The sequence below is a fragment of the Castor canadensis genome, chromosome 1 (assembly GCF_047511655.1).
Source record: "Castor canadensis chromosome 1, mCasCan1.hap1v2, whole genome shotgun sequence".
NCBI lineage: Eukaryota > Metazoa > Chordata > Mammalia > Rodentia > Castoridae > Castor > Castor canadensis.
The window spans coordinates 195,900,300-195,923,790 of record NC_133386.1 but is presented as its reverse complement, the minus strand read 5'-3'; the positions used below and the strand labels follow the sequence as shown (position 1 = coordinate 195,923,790).

General features: G+C 38.6%; 1 protein-coding gene and 1 long non-coding RNA gene across 5 annotated transcripts in view; one reads left to right on the top strand and one right to left on the bottom strand.

Moving 5' to 3' along the window:
• LOC141413777 (uncharacterized) overlaps window positions 1-23,491 on the top strand; it is a 55,696-nt gene that overhangs the window by 5,757 nt on the left and 26,448 nt on the right. The gene's annotated exons all lie outside the window — the stretch shown is intronic.
• On the bottom strand, window positions 7,410-23,294 carry Fam111a (FAM111 trypsin like peptidase A). Of its 4 annotated transcripts, none has more exons than XM_074046263.1 (4): window positions 22,997-23,294; window positions 18,257-18,391; window positions 17,752-17,911; window positions 7,410-13,445 (listed from the first exon to the last, which is right to left on the bottom strand). In XM_074046263.1, exons 3-4 carry the CDS (start codon window positions 17,830-17,832, stop codon window positions 11,685-11,687), a joined length of 1,842 nt encoding a protein of 613 aa, XP_073902364.1. In that variant the 5' UTR covers window positions 17,833-17,911; window positions 18,257-18,391; window positions 22,997-23,294; the 3' UTR covers window positions 7,410-11,684. The 4 variants fall into 4 exon arrangements, with proteins under 4 accessions (XP_073902364.1, XP_020034277.1, XP_073902358.1 ...); XM_020178688.2 differs by having other exon boundaries at window positions 17,752-17,870; XM_074046257.1 differs by lacking the exon at window positions 22,997-23,294 and adding an exon at window positions 22,029-22,972 and having other exon boundaries at window positions 17,752-17,870.

The window sequence follows — 23,491 nt, the reverse complement described above, 5'->3', positions numbered from 1 at the left end:
ACTCCTCCCTCCCTCATTGTGCCACAGCATCTTAGATTCTCCTAATGAACCAGGTTGATTATCTGAGCCCAGATGGAACCTCTGCTAGTCCCTGGGTGCAAAGTTCTTGAAGTGATAGAGCATTGGAGCTTAGAGATCAGTGATACTCTTTCTATGTCTCCTGGCAGAAGTGTTCCCCTATAGGGAATTAGGACCTCTCACCCTACAGAATTCTGCACTGGAGAATGGAATGAAAGGGCAGGAGGCACAAATTCCTTAAGTGTATCATTGGAAGTAAAGTAGAGTAGGGCCCCTCCTGTCTCCACCTCATTTCCTGGGTCCATATGTAGGCTTGTGCATGTAGAAACCTGGGTTTATGATCAGGTTCTTGATTACTGGACGCTCCAGAAGAAAACTGTACTTCTTTGCTTTTTGCAGCTGTTAGAGGACAACCACATTCCTTGGTTTATGGTCCCTTCCTCCATCTGTAATGGCAGCAATATTGCATCTCTTTGTACCTTTCTTCCACAGTCACCTCTCCCTCTGAATCTCTAATCCTTTCTCTTATCACTTTTAAGAATTGCTGTGATTATATGGTGCCCACCTAAGTATTGAAAATAATCTCCCTATCACAGAGTCAGCTGGTCAGAAGTATTAATTTAATTTGCAACATTAATTTTTCTTTTCTAAGTAATCTAACATATTCACAGGTTCTAGAGATTAGGATGTAGATGTCCTCAGGCTTTCTTCTCCACATTCATGTAACTCATCTGCGATCTCTTGTGCTGTTCATGCTCAGAGAGATTTGACAGTCAGAAGAATAAGAACGCAATGTGGTTGATCATAGAGGCCCAGGTTGTAATAATGTAGCCACAAACCAAGGGTTTCAGGTAAATGTCAGAAACCAGTAGCAGACTCCTCTAGAATTTCTGGAGGATGAAAAGCCCTGAGAATGCACTGGTTTCAAATTATAGATTTTTGTCCTCTCAAGACTGTGGGAGAATAAATTTCTATTGTTTTAAGCTAACTAAATTTGTAACAAACTACCACAAACTTCGTGACTTAAAGTAGCCTAAGTGTATTCTCTTACAGCACAGATCTGGAGTCCAGACATCTGAAATCATGGTTTCAACAGAGTTGGTTCCTTATGGAGGCTTTGAGGGAAAACCTGTTCCGTGCCTCTTTCCTCTCATCTAATGTTTGTTGGCAATCCCTTGGTTTTCCTTGGCTTATACAGATGGTCCCTAACTTAACAATAATATTACTTATGATTTTTTACTTTATGTTGGTGCAAAATCAATAAATACTCAGTAGAAATTGACCTTCAGTTTTCGAATTTATATTTTTTCTCAGCCAACAATATTTGGTATGACCCTTTCCTGAGCAATGTCATTGAGTTGCAGATCCCAGTTAGTCATGCAATTCAAATCCCCAGAACCTGTGAATATATTAGATTATTTACAAAAGAAAAATTAATGTTGCAAGTGAAATAAGCACTTCTGACCAGCTGACTCTGTGATATGGACATTATCTTTTGAAACTTAGGTGGGCACCATATAATCACAACAATTCCTAAAAGTGAGAAGAGAGAGGATTAGACATTCAGAGGGAAATGGACTTTGTGCTAGATGAGTTTTCCCAATGATAAGCTAATGTAAGTGTAGTTAGGCTAAGCTATGATGGTGTAGGCTAAGTGTTTGGAATGTGTGGTAATTAGCTATCTCATTACTATGACAAAATACCTGATAGAAACAACTTAAGGGAGGAAGGATTTATTTTGTCCATGTGTCAGAGGTTTTGTTCCATCATGATGGGGAGGGCAGGGCAGAACAGATTAGTTCACATCATGGTGGCCAGGATTCAGAGTGTAGCAGTGATAGGGAGAGGCCAGGGCAAGATCTAACCTCTGAGGACACACCCCCCCAGTGACCTACTTCCTCCAACCAGGTTCTACTTTCACAGTTCAACCACCTTTTCATAGTCTATTCAGATTTTGAATTTATCAATGGATTAAGCCATTCATTAGGTTAGAGCCCTCATAATCTAACCAGTTGTGGAAATGCTATCACAGAAACACACAGAGGTGTTTTATTAATGTCCTAGGCATTTTTCAATCCAATCAAGCTGACAACCAAGTAGAACCATGTTTATTTATAACATTTTCAGTTTATGATGAGTTTACCCGGATGTAACTCCACTGTAAGTTAAGAAGCATCTGTGGAGTTGCCACTCCAATCTCTACCTTCATCTGCATATGGTCTTCCTTCCTGTCCTCAGTCCTTTGCATTTCTCCTTTACTTATAAGGACACTTGCTTCTGGATTTAGAGTCACATGGTTAATATGGGATGATCTCATCTCTGTATTCCCAATCTAATTATAAGTTAAAAGCCCCTTTATTCCAATAAAGTCATGTGCACACATAGCCAGGACATACATGTGCAGGGGCACCTTCAATGCAATATAACATCCTTCATCCTATTATCCCAGGTCAAAGAAAGATGGGATATCATGTGATAGTGGATTAGGGATACAACTGTAACTGGGAATTAGAGAAGAGTGGGTAGTGATAAATGCAGGCTTAAACTGGATTATCCAATTACCTGGTCTTTAGAGCTAGGAAAAAAGAAAATCATAAAAAGTTTTTCTCTATATTCTGAAGTGCTTATAATACTTCTTAAGTGAGTCAATAATGGATGTACTTTAAATGCAGTAATGGACATTGTTAGGCCTGAAGTTGACATCAATGATGCCATCTTAAACTCTGCTTGACTCTAGAGTTATTTGGCTCCAATTGTTGGAGCCAACATGGATATTTTTTCTGGGATTTACTTGTGTCTAGAATTTGCTTTGAATTCCCTACTCTGGGGGATACAAACAGCTTTCTGCAAGCTCAAAACTGTCACAGACCTCCAGCTAGGTTCTGCAATGTTTCCTGTAACTGTGATCACATTCTGTAAGGGGGCTGGGGGAAAACTCTGTAACCGACTTATTTCTCTGTAACTGACTTGTCTTTCTGACCAACTGTGAACCATATACTGCAAAAAATAACCCAAAAAGCAAAAAAAAAAACCCGCTTGGTTACATAAACCACCTGGAGGGGTATATAACTCATCTCCTGATGCTGATCAGGGCTCAGGGCTTTGAGAATTTATCTCCCCTGTGTCTGCTAGCATAATAAAATTCCTGCTTCCTGCAAAGTGCTCTCAGTGACTTTGTTTCCCTCGCCATTTCCCATAACACAGTAGAGATGCTACTCCCTCTCCTGCTACCCCAGGGAAACATCTTGTTTCCCAGTGCCTGTGCCAGAATAATGACCTCATTCCTTGACTATATCTAGCAACACACAATGGATAAGACACGATGAAAAAATTCCCCCACCTCTTGCCAGGTCCTTTCTCTCCATAAAACCCCAGTCTGTAAGTGGCAGTGGGATCTAGCATCTGCTGGAGACCTCCACTGGTTTCTTCTCCTGAATAAACCTGTGCTGAAGGTGAGCTTCTTCCTTGTCTATCTCTCTGTACTTTTCAGTCTAATAGATATAACAGTCTTGTTTGATTATAGGAAAAGCAGTGAACTATATTTCATGACCTAAGTCTCAGGTATTAGCAAATGGGGCGACAGTTGAATTTTCCTTCTTTTTCTCACAGAAAACAGGCATAATGGCATTTACATTGACTATCTAGTAGATGTTGAGATAGTATGTCAAAAATTATTCAATAAATTTAAGTCTCTGTGATGATTAGACACTTGCAATTATTTTGAAATGTTATATAGTAAGTTCTCATTATTCATATTGGCTGAGTCTTATATTGTTGCGCAAACACTGAATTAGAAAAGCATATTGAAACATAGTTCTTAGGGGTTACTCTTAACATAACTCTTAAGGGTTAAATTTCTGTTGGCCTCTAGTCATAACATTGTTACCAATCAGACAATACATAATCTTGTTGTGTTTCTGTTAAAAGACAGCTTTCTTAATTTATATTGTTGATTCATTAGCATTGAGCTCACAGCCAACAGTGGAAAAACTCATGTCTGAACAAATCGTGTTCATATACTTTACATATAAAAAAATCTTACAAATCTTATACATACACTTTCTCTTTAAGGCATATCACAGCCTTTGTTTGCTTAGCAACACTAGATAGAAGTTCAGCACTATGCAAGGGGACCATTTAAAACAGAAGAATCACCAGCAAGAACATTACAAAAATGCAAAGAATGCAGTACCAAACATACAGTGTAGTACTAAATATACAGTTGCTTATGTTACAAGAGCTAAAAGAACATGGGCTTATTCCATGCTGTCTTGAAAATGTGTACAGCAGGCAACTCAAATTTTTCCTTACTATATCCATAATTTCAAATGAGGGAAAGAACCATGAATGCTTGATTTGGGAGGCTTCAAATTAATTTCAGGGAGAGGGCAAATTTGTAAACATAGAGTCTGAAAATGATTTTCAGGCTGAGAAATGGTATTCATTTGGTTCGGTTTTAGATTTCCTAACTTCAGTAAATCACACTGTATTTGAATTTTGGTCCTGAAATATATCCTCAGGGAATAATGCATGGAGTAAAGGGAAAAATTTAATCATCTGGTAACATTGGTAGATATCTAGAGAATAAAGGAATTGTGGAAGAGATATGTTGGGATATTTTCCACTACAACAATAACAAAATGTCCAACACATAAATCAGTTTTGGTGGTGTGAAGGCATTGGTGCAATTTCTCATAAGTCCTATCTCCTTGTATCTACCGTCCCACACCATCTTATGCACTCCTTCATTCTTACCTTGGTTTCTCTGCTTATTTAAATTAGGACCTCTGCTGACAATTCAGTGCAAACATTTTCCTTGATCCATCACGACTGTGTGATTACTTTGTCTAACTTCCTCCCCAGTTACTCCACACTGTATTCCCTTAAGTAGAAACAGTGCCCCATTGGTCTTTGTGACACTTCAAGACCAGGGGCTCCCAGATGCCCATATTATGTGGCAGAGACCTGTTCCCCTTCCCTGTTCATTGATTTCTGCATCTTTTCTTGTAGTGAGGCACTCCAGATTCAAGTCCTCAGCCAGGAGGCCATAAGTTTATGGAGGAAAAGAAGGGGCCTTCAAATAGCCTGTCTGTGTTGCTGGTTTCATCAAAGAAAGGAGTGACAGGTAGACCCAAATGAGGTACTATCTTTGAAATGGGTTCCAGCTCCCAGGTAAATGGATGGGCTTCTTTGTCCTCACTCTGGCCTGCTACTTCAGCATCTTCATTTAAGTTTTTATAGATCTTTGGATCTTATGATACTTTGTCCTAGGGAAGCCAGAGAACAGAATTGGGCTTAGGGCCCCTGGCAAACTAAGATAGCTTTCTAGGTCCTACAAGGCACTTGAGTGAGCTGCGTCCTAGGCTTTGAAACCAGATGCTTGTGGTCTAAAACCCTGCTCCCTGTCTTGGGATGACCTTACACTGAGAATAACTTATTTTGTCATCTGTAACACTGACTACAATATCTACCTCCTATGATTAAGGTGGAGACCAACATGATACTTTATTTACATTTTTAACGACATAAATGTTAGCTGTCATGATAATGTTATTGATGAAAGAGATGAAAAAGAATGGGAAAAAAATGAAGAAATGGAAAGATGGATCTCACTGAAGGAAAACCAGAGTTTGCACAAGACTTGTTGGATCATGTGTATGTGGAACATTATGATAGTGATAAAAATGTTTCCAGGGATTCTAGTCTGAAAGAAATTTTAGTCTGCGTGATGGGGCCATGAACAGGAAAGGAACAGAACTGGTTGGGGTTGGGGTTAGTCAGCATAACTTGTTTTTTTAGCAAACTGGTTTATAAGGAACTGACACTTACAGATTTGCTCTCATGAGAGCTATCATGGCTAGAAGTAATAATCCTGGAATGACCCAGATAGAAGTAAGAAGAACACTGGAAGAACAACTACACTTGCCAAGTGGAGAATAAGGAAAAGAGAACTGAAAATGAAATCATAACATTTGGCCAGTATGAGGATGATAAGTGGTTGAGAGGTGAAAGGAAAAGCAAGATGCCATAAAACAGTAAGAACAAAATTAGCCTATAGGACAGAGAGTAGGGGCTGTCAGTTAGGGATGAGGGAGAAGGGTCAGACTACAAAGAGGTAGAGGAAGACTTTGTGGGATTTTGGAATTATTCTGTATCCTGGTATCAGTGGTGATGACAAGAATCTACACGTTAAAATTCACAGGACTAGGCCAGGTATGGTGGTTCATATAATCCCAGCACTCTGAAGTCTGAGGCAGGAGAATTGTGAGTTTGATGCTAGCCTGGGCTACAAAGTGAGGTCCAATCTCAAGTAAAAAGAGCAAATAAACAAAAATCCTTATAGGACTCTATGCCCCCTCCCAAGAATGCACTTTACTATAAATAAATTAAGAAATGAAAAGTAGAACTTGACAAAATACCAACGGATGTGACTGGTGGTGGAAGAAAAGGGTCAGACATTCAAAAAAGCAATTGTCCCTTTTCTCATCTTTATGATTTACCACCCCATTTTTCTTCTTCATTCTTTCTCTTATATCCACTCTAAACTCTTAAAAAAGTATTGAAGCTATTGTTCGTGAGACTTTAAAACAAGTCTCCCGATCCAACTCAAAGATAATTCATAAAATCACCACGTTCAATGTTTGAAGAACAAGAAAAGGGCACGTTATTTATTCTTCCCAAGAATTTTACTATTTTCACCTCACATTTTAAGATGCTGTGTAGAAGAGTTAGGAATATGGGCTCTGAAGTCAGATCACTGAGTTCAGACTCCTGTTCTCGATAGCCTTATAAGCATGGCTAAGCTTCTTAACTGTTCTGTGCCTCAGTCCTCTCTTCAGTGAAATGGGGATATAAAAGTATCTACCTCATAAAGCTGATAACAGAACTTAGATCTAACATATGTAAAGTACCTGAAAAAGTACTTAGGCTACAAATACATGCTAAACGATTTTTTTTAAATTATAGTCAAGAATTTTAAATAATTTGTACAAAGCACATTGAGTATCAATTTGGAAGAGTGTTTCCAAAATCTGAAATTCAGAAATATTTTTGGCTGTCTTTAAAGTGTATGACGAGGAAGTATGACAAAAATTGTAAAAAGATAAAGTAATGAAAAGAATGTTTTAGAAAAGAAATGATAGTAGAAGTGAGAAATTAGAGGAAGGCCATATTTAAAGGCTTTGTGAGCTCACTTGGAATTCTTATGTGAAAAACAAAGATAGAAAAGAAGTGAGCTACATGAGAGATCAAAAGGCAAAAGGAACACACTATTTTTTCATGTCTATGTCCAATTTTAGCTTGGTTTTTTTAACCTGATGCTTCTCTGTGATGGCATAAGGTATTAAACATGGCAGGATGTTTCAGTTAAACAAAGATACCTGGAGGTAGAATTTGTTTAGAGCATAATTTTTTTTGCAAGACATAGTGAATTCACAGGTGATTTTGACATTAACAATGAGTAAAGTTGTAAGACGCATGATAGGAAAACCACTGCATTACAACCAAACAGAACATGATAATCTATGGTTACATATGTGTTGCATATATTGTATGTGTGTGTAGGCTAGTTACATATTGTCAAGTAGCACCATTGCAGCTTTGTAAAGCTGAGAACTATTTTGCCCAGAATCTCTGATGATCTGAGTTAGTATTTTCCAATGAGAAAAATGTGGAAGAAACTTGAAAGATGGAAATCAAGTGGTAGTCATTATTTCTTGGAAGATCATGGCAATCAGACAGGACTTTTCAATATCTCCACAAGCTCTCAACTGTAAATTGGGTCTGATGTAACTATTTTGCAATCTCTCTGTAAATTACTTTGTAGTGTCATGGTGACAAGGCATGGCATCTCCTCAGACATCGCCACATCATTCAGCAACTTTTCTCTTCTTTCCAGTGCTTTTTCTTTTTTTTCTTTTTGTGGTACTGGGGCTTGAATTTAGGGCCTTCATCTGGAGCCACTCCATCATCCCTCTTTTTCTCCTTTTGTGAAGTGTTTTTCGATGTAGGGTCTTGTGAACTATTTGCCTGGGCTGGCTTTGAACTGTGATCCTCCTGATCTTTGCCTCCTGAGTAGCTAAGATTACAGGCATGAGCCACCGGTGCCTGGCTTTAGATTAGCATCCTGTAGCTGAATCCTCACAGCTCTTTTTCCCTGCTCCTCTACTACTCATAGATACCCTAGTTCTCGTAATAATTATAGTAACTTTATTTTCTGATTGAATTCAAGTCAATACTATACCTATGTATGTACCATAGATTACTCAAGACAGCCCCAATTTCATTAATAAATCTTGCAATCCCCTGAAGAATTCTGGGTACCTCAACAATATTAGAATGTCTAAAATCAAAAAACAAAAACCTGACAATACTAAATCCTGGTGGGGATGGGCAAATAGGATCTCCCATTCATTTCTGGTAGTTGGTTTGGAAAACAGTTTGGCAGGTTCTTATAGAACTAAACATCTTACCATAGAATCTATCAATTGCACTCCTTGGTATTTACGCATTTGCACTGAAAACTTAAATCATACAAAAATCAATACACAAATGTTCATAGAAATTTTATTCATAATTACCCAAAACAATCAACTGCAAGCTATTCAAAAGGTGACTAAATAAACAAACTATAGTAAAGCCATAAAACAAAGCATTATTCAGTGATAAATTGAAATTAGCTACCAAGCCACAGAACACAAAAAAAACTAACTGAATATTAGTGAGTCTGAAAACACTAAATACTATATGACTTCAATTACGTGGAATTCTAGAAAAAATAAAATTATAAAGACAATAAAAAGATCTTAATTTCCAGGTGGTCAGGAGAGAAGGAAGGGGTAGTAAATAAAGCATAAAGAATGTGGTAAAACTACTTTGTATGGTACTACATTGGCGAATACATGACATTAATGCACTAGCTAAAACCCACAGAACTTTACAGCACAAAGAGTAAATCATAATGTATATGAATTTAAAATATCATGTAGGAGGTGAAAGAATCAAAAGAAAGAATTAATGTAGGCTGTGACAAGAGAATTTAAATGTATTATGTGTGTAGTTGTATTACAAATGTATGAAACAATCTCACCAGAGGGCGAGGGATAAAAGGTTCTGAACCAAATAACTTTGGGTAGGAATGGCGTGTGTAAGATTAAAAGCTACAAAAATTTCACATAAACCCTGTATTCTACTTGATAAAAAGTTGTTTTCCATCCAGGTATGGTTTAATAATTTTGCTACTATATAATTTGTTATTATATATAATTCATAATTATGTATAATGTATAATTATGTATTATGTATATGATTTATTGCTATGTGTATCACACACAGACGTGCTGGGATTAAACAATTAAGTTAATGACTGATGGAGGGTAGGAATCACGTTTCCCACAGTTGATAAGAAAAGGGACAAAGCTAAAATGATTGATATGCTTGTGAATGAGAGTTGGAGACATCAGTAAGCACTCCTTAACTCATGGTAGATACAGATGCTATGTATACAAATATTATATGCTTATTTTCAAGTTAGTATATGTAGACAAATTTCTTTATTGTATTTTAATTTAGGATCTTTAAGATGGAAAGCACCCCTCTGATGGGTAGAGGAGGCTCAGGTGGAAATGGAAATTTTATTACTTAAAAATCTTGAGGGCTGGGAATGCTACTCAGTGGTAGAATGCATGCTTAGCATGCAAGGCCTTAGATTCAATCCCTACCATGAGGTGGGGAGGTACAGGGCATATCTGTAGGCCAGACCCAAATAAAATTCAGGAATTCAGGGGGAAAGAAAGAGAGACTCTGGGTTAATGACTTTATTGGGGTACAAGGTGCATTGCAAACATTGATTGTGGAGAATTTTAATTAGTGTGTTTAAAGTAAGGAGGCAGGAGTTCTAGAAGACTGCACTGTGACTGAGAGGTATTACTGTGGCATGTCCATGTGTTTTGTTTGTGTGTTGACAGGTCAGTTAAGTAAGCTGAATATAGCTGTCCAAAGGGAGATGGTCACTAGGTGGAAAACTTGCTAAGACCCATAGTTTTATGAGTTGTATAAGGAACTGGAAGAGTTGCACAGATAGAAACTGTCAAGGGTGCCTAAGATTTGCTCCTGGTATGAGAAAGCTGAACTTATATGCACAACAGATGCCAAGGCCAAGTAAAATTTTGAGAAATTGTGACACTCTATCATCTGAGAGAGCTCAAATGAAACAACGTCCTAACAGCACTAAACCATATACTGTCCAGATATTGGTTTCTCAGAGAGTAAACATGGGTCCTTAGAGAAATGGCTGGTTCTGGAATAGGAGGAACTTGGTCAGAGAGTATAAATCAGAAGTATAGCACATCTTATAATACCAGAACAAAAGAAAGTGCTCAAAAAACAAGCAAAACACATTGTTTGGAGTTAGTCAAAATGGCACAAGAACCAACTGAAAGTACTCCCTGTGGCCAAAACTAGAACAATTTGCACAAAACAAAGTAAGGTAATAATAGATTATAACCCAAAGTGTAAATATACCCTTCATAAGTGATTACATAAATTAATGGATCCCAAATAATTATGTAGATACTCCATGAGTCCTTATGTAAGGAATGAAAACATTACATTTCCACTCCTTAAACATGGGATGCACATAGTGACTTCCTTCCAAAAAGTATCATATTTAAAGCAGAGGGAGAACAGTAACTTCACAGTGGAGAAACTTGACTAATACCACTTCACCAGGTAATCAAGGTCAACACCAATAGTGACATATCATGTTGATAGTATGAACCATTGATGGGACATGGGGAAAATAATACTTTGTTTTGTGATCTTCCACCCCAGAACTCACAACTTGGTATAATCATCAGGAAAACATCAGAAAAACTTCAACATTCTATAAAATGCCTGAGAATATTCTTCCTAACTGTCAAGGTCACCAAAAATAAGAAGTCTGAGAAACAGTCATAAGCCAAGGGGAGCTAAGGAGACATGATAGCTAAATGTAACATGTATAATGGATGAGAACTTGAAACAGAAAAAAAAAAACACAGTAGGTAAAAGCAAAAGAAATCTAAATAAAGTAATATGACATTTGGAATATGCCTCTTGTCCTAATAACCTATGAATATGGAAGAATGGACATTACCCTCTGACTTTCATGACATATATTCTGAGAGTCTTAGATTTTGAAAATTCTAAAAGATTTTGGTTTTATCATTTCTAACCAAGTATTTATCTCACTAACTGCATCCCCAAGTTTTATTACTGGTTGACTCAGACATTTTTCTAAGCACTTACTTTCTACATATCAAATGCTAGAGATAATTCAATAAATGATTTTTAGCTCCTGCTCTGAAGCAAGTGAATTTAGAAGAAAAAAATGTAAAATGAAAAAGATCAATGGTTAGGTGACATTATTGTCATAAGGCTGATTGTTACTTAATCTTATCATCCTTCACATTGTTTGACTTTAAAGTAGGGGTCATAGTCTACTTCATAAAGTTGTTAGAACTAATTTCTTCATAGGCTTAGAAAAATGCTTGGTCTATAATATCAATGATTTTTTCATGAAATTGACCATTTTGGATGTTAGAAAACCATCATCATTGCTTATGGAATAACATCTTCATTAGGCAATTCCCTTAAAACTGGTAAATAAACTGAATCCTCACTAGTTCTCAATTCTCCTGACTCAACATTTCTACATCCTTCTGAACAATGCATAGTTCATTATACCATGATTCATGTTTTTGCTTAATATCAGAGAGGATGGAGCTCATAGCAGAGCCAAACTCAATGATATTGAAAACCCCATCTTGGTACTTACAAGTGATGCCAGCAGCATGCATAGCCACCAGGGAACCTTGTGAATCAAAAATTGGGGAGCCAGAAGCCCCACAATAAAAAGTGGTGTCATAAGTAACTAAATCAGGGTTGTGAAGCATTTCCTGGAAACTTCTTTGAGTGTACATATGAATGTACTGTGCAGGATAACCAGAACCTGCTACTTCTGTCTGCATATATTCCTGACATTTCTTTTCTCGTTCACTCTGAGGGATCACAACACACCCATCAGTAGTCTTTCTTTCTCCTTGTGGATGCCCTATAATATATATCAACCCATTAAATGGTGCAGAAGCAATTCCATTATATAGTCCCACAGGTACTTCTTGTCCTCTTTCCTTCAGTTTCAGGACAGCATAGTCAAGAGTTATATCAGATATCTCAAACCAAGGTTCAATGGAAAAGCAATTATCTTCTTTCACTGGGAATTCTTCATAACTAAATGTCACCTTTACAGATTGACTAATTATGTCTGCCCATTTACTTGGCTCTACTCCTTTTCCCACAACATCATTTATTACATGCCGACAAGTAAAAATGAACAATCCTGAAAACACAAAGCAGGTTGCAGAGCCACAATTTCCATTATTATTCCAAACTATGTACCCAACTGACTCAGAAAGCTTTGAAAGAAGTTTGATTACTTTAACTGGAATAGAGTTTTTTGCCAACTTTCCAAAGTTTGTTTTATGCAATTTGTATAAGGAAGTTTTCTTCTTTCTTTTATTCACTTCTTCTTTGATATATTTTCTGATTCTTTTACTTTCTATTTCCAAACTGGGGTACTCATCCACGATGTATTTTTTCAATACAGGGGTGTTACTTTTCTCGAACTCAGAATTCTGAGCAGCTGCTGCCTTACGGTTTCTTTTTATCTCAACCTCAACCTGAAATTTCTTGCCTTCTAACTCATTGACTGGCTGGGAGCTTTCAATGATGGAGTTCAGGTTACCAATGAGTTTCCAGTTGTCATTTTCCACAAAGGAACGAAATCTGCCATCCTTGCACAGAGCATCCTTGATGGTTTCTCCTTTGAAACCATAGACACAGAGTATGTTCCCTTCTTTGTGAAGTTCCCCGCACTCCACAATCCTTCTTTTCCTCTTCCCAACTGCCTGAATGTAAAATTTAACGCAGTCAGTAGACTCGTGGTCATGTCGTCCAAACACTCGGTTATCTTCTTTCTGTTCACTTTCACTTTTGGAAAACATGATTACTATGTGGCTCTCTTTAGGAAAACAACTGAGTGGCATTCCAAGATTTATGTACCCTTTGATTCCTTCTATTCCATACACCAGCATTTCTTTGCCTGGCCGAGTTTCTCTCTCTCTTTTGACAGCATTAAGAGTGTTGAGTGCTGTGTGTAAGTTATCCTTCTCATTATGTGTGAGCACATAGTTCATGTTTTTGTTTTTCCTGACATTTACATCCAAGGTAATGTTAATTATCTTATTTTTGGGAGTGGTCTGGTCTTGTTGATTTTTCTTAGGTGAACTGAATCTTTGATCCCTGGTATTGGTTATATCCCTTGGCCTTTTTCTAGACTTTGCCTTCACTTGAGAAATACTGGGATTATCCTGCTCTTCTTTGGGGATCTAAAAATAAATGTTAGATACTTTAAAACTCTGAATACAACCCAAGTCATTTGTTTCCCATTTTTACTATACAATTCACAGAATTTATTTAAGAAATTCAGAACCAGGATTCAAAAGACTATTAATAGAGGTAAATCACTTTGATCCAAAATACAAGCTGAGCTTCTTGTCACATAAGTCAGATAAGATCATCATACTATACACTAGTGCATTTTCTGACAAACAGGAGATGAGAAACACAACTTTTGTCCAGATGTTTAAAAATCTGTCAGCTTCCTTATAATGCTATTTCAGATCTTAACATTTTCAGCTTTACAATTTTTACCTTTGCCAAGCACAGTGATGGATTGCACTAAACCTTTTTTTTCTCACTCTTTTTGGTGATACTGGGATTTGAACTCAGGGCCTCATGGTTGACTTTAGCTATGCTCCCTTTCTTGCTTTTATTTTTCAGGTAGTCTCCCAGTTTTGACCAGGGCTGGCCCCAGACTGTGATCCTACATATGACCTGCATAGCGGGATCACAGGTGTGAACCACCATGCCTGGCTTATTAATTGAGATGGGATCTTACTAACTTTTTTGCCCAGGCTGGCCTCAAACCACCATCCTCCCAATATCAGCCTCCTAAATAGTTGGGATTACAGGTATGGCCATTGCAAACAGCCTTTGCGCTAAAAATTTTGTTTTTTAGAAACACCAAATTCAGCAAGAGTAAATAACCATGATTTATAATCAGGACATAAATGTTAAGCAAAACTATAATTAGTTCATTAGTTGATCATAAAAATAGGTATCTCTAATAATAAATACCTTGGTTTCCCCAACACCTTTCATGCAAAGAACTCAAATTATTTCTATTATTACATTAATTAATCCCTCAAGTCCTATGAAATGAGGAGGAACAAATATGGCCTATATACCATTTTGATGGAGAAACTGAGGCACAAATAGTTTTCTTATAAGAGCATTTCCTAGCACTACATAATAACCAATAAATGATGTGAGTGTCTGAATGCCAAGTAATAGTTTTCCATTAGACTATGTGTTATTTTTTGTAAATGTACACCCATGATTCCCATTTTCATAGGGCATTACCTTAAGAACCAGGGGACAGATACAGGAGAGAAATCAAGGAATATTAATTAGATAGAAAAAAGTCAATGAAAAATTAAGAGCATGTGATTCCTATGTCTAAAGGTACATTTTCCTTAAGCCATGTTTGACATTGGAACAACCATGGGTTCACATGCTAGCAGTGCCACTTCCTGGTAATGAGAACAATAGTGCTAGGACTGTTGTAAAGATTAAGCCTAAATAAAGGAAATGCAAATTAAAACCACACTAAGATTCCACCTCACCCCCCTGTTAGAATAGCCATCATTAGCAACACCACTAACAACAGGTGTTGGCGAGGGTGTGGGGAAAAAGGAACCCTCTTCCACTGCTGGTGGGAATGTAAACTAGTACAACCACTCTGGAAAAAAATTGGAGGCTTCTTAAAAAAATCTAAACATTGATCTACCATATGATCCAGCAATACCACTCTTGGGGATATACCCAAAAAACTGTGACACAGGTTACTCCAGAGGCACCTGCACACCCATGTTTACTGCAGCACTATTCACAATAGCCAAGTTATAGAAACAGCCAAGATGCCCCACTACTGATGAATGGATTAAGAAAATGTGGTATTTATACACAATGGAATTTTATGCAGCCATGAAGAAGAATGAAATCTTACCATTCGCAAGTAAATGGATGGAACTGGAGAACATCATTCTGAGTGAGGTTAGCCTGGCCCAAAAGAACAAAAATCATATGTTCTCCCTCATATGTGGACATTAGATCAAGGGCAAACACAACAAGGGGACTGGACTTTAATCACATGATAAAGCGAGAACACACAAGGAAGGTATGAGGATAGGTAGGACACCCAAAAAACTAGACAGCATTTGTTGCCCTTAACACAGAGAAACTAAAGCAGATACTTTAAAGCAACTGAGGCCAATAGGAAAAGGGGACCAGGAACTAGAGAAAAGGTTAGTTCGAGAAGAATTAACTTAGAAGGTAATACACATGCACAGGAAAGCAATGCGAGTCAACTCCCTGTATAACTATCCTTATCTCAACTAGCAAAAACCCTTGTTCCTTCCTACTATTGCTTATACTCTCTCTTCAACAAAATTAGAGATAAGGGCAGAATAGTTTCTGCCTGGTAGTGAGGGGTAAGTGGGGGTAAAGGAGGGGGTGAGGGCAGGGGGGAGAAATGACCCAAGCATTGTATGCACATATGAATATAATAAAAAAAGAAAAAAAAGATTAAGCCTAACATCATTGTGTGACAATGTTTAGCACAATGACTGGCATATTACATGTTAAATTTCTTTCCCATCTTTGTAATAATATTAATAATCTGGATAAAAAAATAAGAAGAATTTAAGGTCATACACATTTTCTCTGGAAACATCCTTGTTACACACCTCATGGGAGTGTTATAATAGGCTTCCAATTACTCAAAGTATTCTTGAGTAGATGTGGATACTTTTGAAAAGGAAAGAGGGGTAGTATATAGGATTATTAACTCTCTCTGCCATGAAGTGGGACAGAGGAAAAACAGACCTAAGCTTGTCTTGGATTTTCTAACTTCTTGCATGTTCTAATTTTTTAGAAAATTAGAATTTAAAGTCTTTTAAGTTGCATTTTCAAATGCCTTACATTTCTCAGCCTTTTTCTTGATCAATTCAAGTAGCACTTTAGATGCAGGAAAGGACACGATAGTCTGATATGATAACAGTTTAGACAGTAGAAAGAGCTTCCAGTTCATGTCAGTAAACTTTAAGTCCAAGTTGTCACTCTTGCCTTAGGCAACTCACTTTACCTACCCCCTTTCTCCTCATAAACACATTAGAAAAAAATTAGAGATAGAATATTCTTTACCTAATTAACAAGATTATGATAAGAACATACAAAAAACTGTTTTATAAACTATAAATCACTATATATGTAGGTTGTTATGATTCAATAGATCAGGTAGGTGTTGGAATAATATTTTCATGCTGTGAAATAGTACTAATTTTGTTTTCCATAGATTACTACATATATTGCATTTGAAATTTTTATGGTTCAGGAAGCATTGCAAAAATTCTTTTAATTAAAGGCTACTTTGTTTTTCTTTTGTTGTTTTTTTTTGTTTTTTTTCTTTTATTATTCATATGTGCATACAAGGCTTGGGTCATTTCTCCCCCCTGCCCCCACCCCCTCCCTTACCACCCACTCCGCCCCCTCCCTCTCCCCCTCACCCCCTCAATACCCAGCAGAAACTATTTTGCCCTTATTTCTAATTTTGTTGTAGAGAGAGTATAAGCAATAATAGGAAGGAACAAGGGTTTTTGCTGGTTGAGATAAGGATAGCTATACAGGGAGTTGACTCACATTGATTTCCTGTGCGTGGGTGTTACCTTCTATGTTAATTCTTTTTGATCTCACCTTTTCTCTAGCTCCTGGTCCCCTTTTCCTATTGGCCTCAGTTGCTTTTAAGGTATCTGCTTTAGTTTCTCTGCGTTAAGGGCAACAAATGCTAGCTAGTTTTTTAGGTCTCTTACCTATCCTCACCCCTCCCTTGAGTGCTCTCGCTTTTATCATGTGCTCAAAGTCCAATCCCATTGTTGTGTTTGCCCTTGATCTAATGTCCACATATGAGGGAGAACATAAGATTTTTGGGGTTTTGGGCCAGGCTAACCTCACTCAGAATGATGTTCTCCAATTCCATCCATTTACCAGCGAATGATTACATTTCGTTCTTCTTCATGGCTGCATAAAATTCCATTGTGTATAGATACCACATTTTCTTAATCCATTCGTCAGTGGTGGGGCATCTTGGCTGTTTCCATAACTTGGCTATTGTGAATAGTGCCACAATAAACATGGGTGTGCAGGTGCCTCTGGAGTAACCTGTGTCACAGTCTTTTGGGTATATCCCCAAGAGTGGTATTGCTGGATCAAATGGTAGATCAATGTCTAGCTTTTTAAGTAGCCTCCAAATTTTTTTCCAGAGTGGTTGTACTAGTTTACATTCCCACCAACAGTGTATGAGGGTTCTAAAGGCTACTTTGATATGGCCAAAATTTTTATTATAAGTCCTTTCCTCACTCCCACCCACCAAAATTAAAAGAATAAAGTAGGTGGGAAAGGTTTATGTAATATTCCCAACACACAGTGAGGCAATTCTTGGCAGGAAGAACTATGCAACCAAAGATGACTAAGTCTACTGTGGATATATTCCATAAGTAATATTCACAGACATACCTGAGAAAAATAGTCCTTGATTTTCATATTGCTCTTTACATCAAATGGGATCTTCTGTGACCTGCGTTTCTTAGAGCTCATAATGGCTTGAAGATGAAACAGATGGTTCAACTGAAACGCTAATGTCAAAAAGGTTCAAGTTATAGCAGTATCTTCATAGCTGTCATTAATTATACAGAGGAGAAGATGATTAACTGGGATCCCATAGTCCACCTTTCCCTCCAGCTCTGGCTTTGCTCTCTCCAGGGATGTTAATTTAGGAAATAGTTTATGCACAAAGTACAATCACCCTAAGAATAAAATCTATGTTTTACGTAGCACTATGTGTCAGGCACTACGCTAAGCACTTTACAAGAATTATCTCTAATTGATAACCCCCACAACTACCCTGGAAAACAGGTTATATCTAGATTTTTTCTTTTGGGGAAAGTATAATTTAGACAAGAAGGTGATCTGGCCAATCCCACTAGAAGCAGAGATAAAATTCAAATGTAGATATAAATACCTTACACTGGAGTTTACAGTTGGAGAATTCCAGTTATACTGATGTTAAATTCTGGTCTCCACTTAAGATGGTGATGGCAAAGGATGGTAAAATCGTGTGGAAATGGATAGGAAGAGAGTTCTCTTTAGCAGTATCCTGAAGACAAAAGACAAAAGAAATTTGGAAAGAGATTTCAAAAAGAAATCTGGAAAGTTTATTCAGGCTGATAGTTAGGAACTTATTTACTTCTTTAATTTTTTGTTTAAAGAAGTTATTTTTCCTTCTGTCTTTCCTGATGGCTTCCCAGAAGAGAAACCACAATATAAATAAATTAGTGAAATCTGTCATAGTGATAAACACCACTGGCAGGATAAATATCATTGGAGGCAGCAATGTGTTTGTTTTCAATACCCCAAGAGCTAAAAGAATGCCTGGCATGTGGCAGACCCTCAGTAGGTAACATTTACCAGGACACATGCAATGGGAGGATGGAGTAGGCACTGATACACTGTGCCCTGTTCTGTAATTCTTAAAACTCTATGGATGGGATTATTAGTCCTACTTTACCAAAAAAGAGGTTGAGCATCTAGAGAGGTTAAACTTTTTTTCAAGGTCACAAAACTCCGAAGATTAAGCTATTGAGACTTTTTATTAAGAATACTTTCTAACAGAAAGGAAGAAAGAGAATGGTATGCTGAGCCTCCATACGCTTATCACACAGTTAATGATTGTACATTTTTTGGCAAATTTGTATCATTTTTTATTTTATTAGATTACAGTTAAGACTTACATTTTCACTGTAAATCACTTTTTATCTGTAAACATTAAGGAATTTTTCCTTATATAATCACAATGTCAATTTATTCACACCAAAATCTAGTTACTTTTTTTTTTTTTTGTGGTACTGGGGGTTTCACATTTGCAAAGCAGGTGCTCTGCTGCTTGAGCCACACCACCAGCCCATTTTGCTCTGCTTATTTTAGTGATGGGGGTCTTGTGAACAATTTGCCCAGGCTGGTCTCAAACTGCCATCCTTCATATCTCTGTCTCCCAAGTAGCTAGTATTGCAGGCATGAACCAATCCACCAGGTTTTGTTGTCTTTAATAATAAATTATTTTGAGGCAGTATCTCACTATGTAGCCCAGACTAGTCTTGAACTTGTGATCCTCTGGCCTCAGTCTCCTGAGTGCTGGGATTACAAGTATACATCACCATGCTTGGCTTAATTATGCCTTTTTAAGGCTCTTTTATTCTAGAAAAAAAATGTTGGTTTGTTAAAGAGAACAGAGAAATTGGTCTTCTGGGTTGCTTCTTCACACTGTTATTTAACTTGTGATCTAGCCTCTGTACTTGTCAAATGAAAGTCATCTAAAGACTATGTTTATACACTTAACCACTTCATGATGGAGAGGAAACCATGGCTTTCTCAGTCACTGGTAATGAGCTACTAAGGAAATCTACTCAGCCTCTCTGAATCTCAGTTTCCTGTTTGTGAAAAAAAGACAGTATTTTTAAATGAGATAATGAATAATAAAATGTGCTATATCAATGTTAATGTTTTTCAGACCATCTGGGTTCAGCTATCAAGTTGTCACATGCTAGCTGCATGACCTTGGGCAAAACAATTAATTACTTTGTGCCTCATTGTCCTTACCTTAGAATGAGAGCAATGAAAACCTCTGGTGTTGAGTAGATTAAAAAAAGATAGTGCATGAAAAGCCTTTAGAACAGTAGCTGGCATGTCATAGGTTACTCAGTAAATATTACTGCTAGTATGATTATCAATATAAATACATTTAACTACATTTAAACAGCAACAAATCTGGGGAAACAAAAATAGATACAGTCACTTGAGCAATCACAATGTAAAGGATAGAGAGGTTAAGAACACACCAATACTGCCCTCCACACAGACACTGTTTCCAATATCCAGTCTAAACCAAGTTATATCACAATGTGAAGTGCCTTTAGCTATCCTTGTCCAACCCATTTTGTAGTTGAAAAAGTCTAGGTTTTCATTCCCTCTAAAATCAGGAAGGAGACAAGGATGCCCACTATCTCCACTCCTATTTAACATAGTACTGAAATTCCTAGCCAGATCAATTAGGCAAGAAGAAGGAATAAAAGGAATACAAATAGGTAAAGAAACTGTCAAAATATCCCTATTTGCAGACGATATGATCCTATACCTTAAAGACCCAAAAAACTCTACTCAAAAGCTCCTAGACACCATCAATAGCTATAGCAAGGTAACAGAATATAAAATCAACATAGAAAAACCATTAGCATTTCTATACACTAATAATGGACAAACTGAAAAAGATAAGGGCAAAATCGTTTCTGCCTGGTAGGGAGAGATAAGCCGGAGGGAGGGCGGTATATGAGGGGGCGGGGGAAGGGGGGAGAAATGAACCAAACATTGTATGCACATATGAATATAAGAAAAAAAGAAAAGAAAAAGTCTAAGTTTTACTGAACTAAAAGACTTACTTCTTCACTTCTACAGTAAAGGAAATAAACAACACAGCCAGTTCTAGGTCTTACCTCCAGTCCACCTAACAGATCCCCTGGAATTTCTCTTTCAGGATACCCTGTTACCCTCCCTCCTCTCTCATTCTTCCTCCCCTGCCTTCGTCTCTGCGCCCTCTCCCCCTCCCTCCCTCTCTTCCTCATTTCCTCCCACCCTCAACCCCCACTCCCTGATACTTCCTGCTTTCTCAAGGTCTCTTTCAGCAAGCTCTCTCTCTTCCTCTGCCTCTTCTTCCCTCCCTCTCTCTCTTCTTCCTTCCCCCACTCCCTCTCCCTCTCTCTCCTCTAGCTTTCGGTTTCTCTTGCTCAGCCAGGCTTTCCCGAGCCCTGGATCACTGCTGATCTAAAGCCTCATCCTAACCCACCACTTTGCTCCCTCTGGCACCCAGTGGGACAAGCAGCAGCTACTGAACTACATGTGGACATTCGCCGCCTTCCAGGTGGGCGGCGCTGCTGGCCCAGGCCTCAGGGCTCCCAACCCCATCCTTTTCCTGCCCTAGAAGCCCCAGCGCGATGGCGCCCACCTTGCAGTGCACCCCAGCGTCGCATGTGCTCACAGATTCCACTGCGCGCCCAGCGTCCAGCCAGCATCCGCATTGGAATTGAGCGCCAAATGCAGATCAGCTCTTATTGGAGGAAGACTGTAAGACTCCCTTAGAGACTCAGCGATGCTGACCAATAAGAGTGCGCCCACGTTAGCTTACACTAGGTAAGAAAGGACAGAGGTGGGACTTCAGCGTCTCAAAGGACAGTCCACCTTTCTGAGCCCCTGTGTAGATGGCCAATTGGTTATTTTCTTTAACTTCCAAACCTGCCAGGCCTAACCCTCCCACCCACCATCTCTCCCTACCTCTGTCTCTCAATTCTTTACTTTTTTGGACACTGGGGAAGAGAGACTGGTTGTTCCTGAGTGAAACAGGAACAACTCCAGAGTGAAATATCCCACCCAGTATTAATTTCTGACAGCCGCACTAGTCTAAAACCTGAACCTGTGCAACCTATGCTTGTTCTCTTCCCTGCGAAAATTTATTTTACACAAAACAACAAAAAATAACAAGGACAGAGAAAATTGCAGTACTAGTAACTCAGCCAAGTTTTTTTTTTTTTTTTTTTTTTTTTGCTAAATGTAAAAGCTGTTCAAACTCTGTTCACATAAAACGATTAAAATGTTTTACTGCTAAGAACAAAATAAACGCAGCGTGTGTTTAATAAGCTCAACGAACACATAAGAGTTCAAACTAATGCAACATCTACTTTCCCCACCTTTGGGAGCAGAGAGCTCCTGAAAAGACGGCAGGAATCTCAGCTGAGCACACTGATTTCGAGTGGAGGGGATGACTAGGTCTGCAGCAGGTTTGATTAGGTCTTGCTGGGACCTCCAAGAATGTCAATTGTTGCCTTTCAGAAATGTCATCCAAAACCAAAAAGACAAAAACCAACTGTTGATAAAGCAAAGCTAAAGTTACTGCTTACTGAAGTAGTGAAGAATAATAACGTGACAGAATTTTGTTAGTGTTGGGGGGTGGGAGAAGAACAAGGTTGAGCCATATATAGAGATTTTGAAGTCTGGTTTAAATCCAGTGTTTAATATGGGGGATTGGATAAGCACTGAATAACAATTTAGCATTGGTAGATTCATCAAAGCAAGAATTCAAGAAGTCTCGCATTGTAACCTGTTTTTTGTTGTTTTCTGTTGAAGAGTTGTTGGATCTTTGAGGAAGGTACTAGAATAAACAGGGACTTTCTAGTCCCTGGCAGAAAAGTGATGACACAGTGAACACTTAATGCTGTTAGCAAGAGGTGTGAATGTAGATGACTTCACTCCTCAAAATGGTTGAACATGCGGGAAAACGAAACTTAATCTTTTACTCCATCATCTTATCCTGGAAAGAAACTCACCTAGGAAAACATATTTGAGATTACTGCTGCATACTGAATTCGGCACAGAGAAGTTGATGTAAGGAAGCATTTTCATAGGGTTTTAAAAATGAGAACATGCTCTCCCTTAAGCAAGGCAAAAGAAACACAGCATTTCACGTTGACTCTGCTCCTTTTAAGTTTCCGGGAACTTCACTTAGCTTCCCCCCACACACCCATACGTTTAGAGGCAGCATCCAGGCGTACAGGTTTTTCCCACCTGCTCTCCACCAGCCTGAGGGTTGTCTGCACCTTGGCGGTGCTAACGAACTATCCCCAAACTCCAGAACGACCCCAGAACCAGAGGAACTCACCTTAGGGGCTTTCCCTCCAGCCACTGGAATCCCGCGCTTCAGAGAACTGAACCCGCCTAGGGAATGGCGCGTCTGGCGGATGGACGCAGAAATTTGTCGTGACAGACAGCAACTCGCTTGAGCGGAAGCAAATTAGCCAAGCTCCCGCCCTCCACTGGAGAGGCCAGAAAAATTGCCCTGCAAGGAGCGCTCCCACCCTCGTCCCCGGAGCGCTCCCACCCTTGTCCCCTAAGCGCTCCTCTTGGTGACCATGAGCTCAAACTAAGATACCCACTGTGTCACTCCCAGCTTCCCGGGTGCTGTAGTCTTGAGTATCTGAAAGATCCTAACGTGTGGATGGGTTAATTGAGCTGGGCGGGGCTTGAGAGCTCGGCGGGGCTTGAGAGCTCGGCAGGATGCTTGACTGCGAATGGGTAGCAGAGCACCGAGGACCTTGGCGCCTCTAGCAGGGCGCAGGAGGGAACCACCGCGCGGTGGGATCTGTCTGCAGCGCGT

Excerpts from the sequence above, each read along its gene's own strand:
- Fam111a (XM_074046263.1), bottom strand. The coding sequence starts at position 17,832 with ATGAGCTCTAAGAAACGCAGGTCACAGAAGATCCCATTTGATGTAAAG. Across the intron at positions 13,446-17,751 it reads TCAAGGACTATTTTTCTCAG|ATCCCCAAAGAAGAGCAGGA; the intron begins GTATGTCTGTGA and ends ATTTATTTTTAG.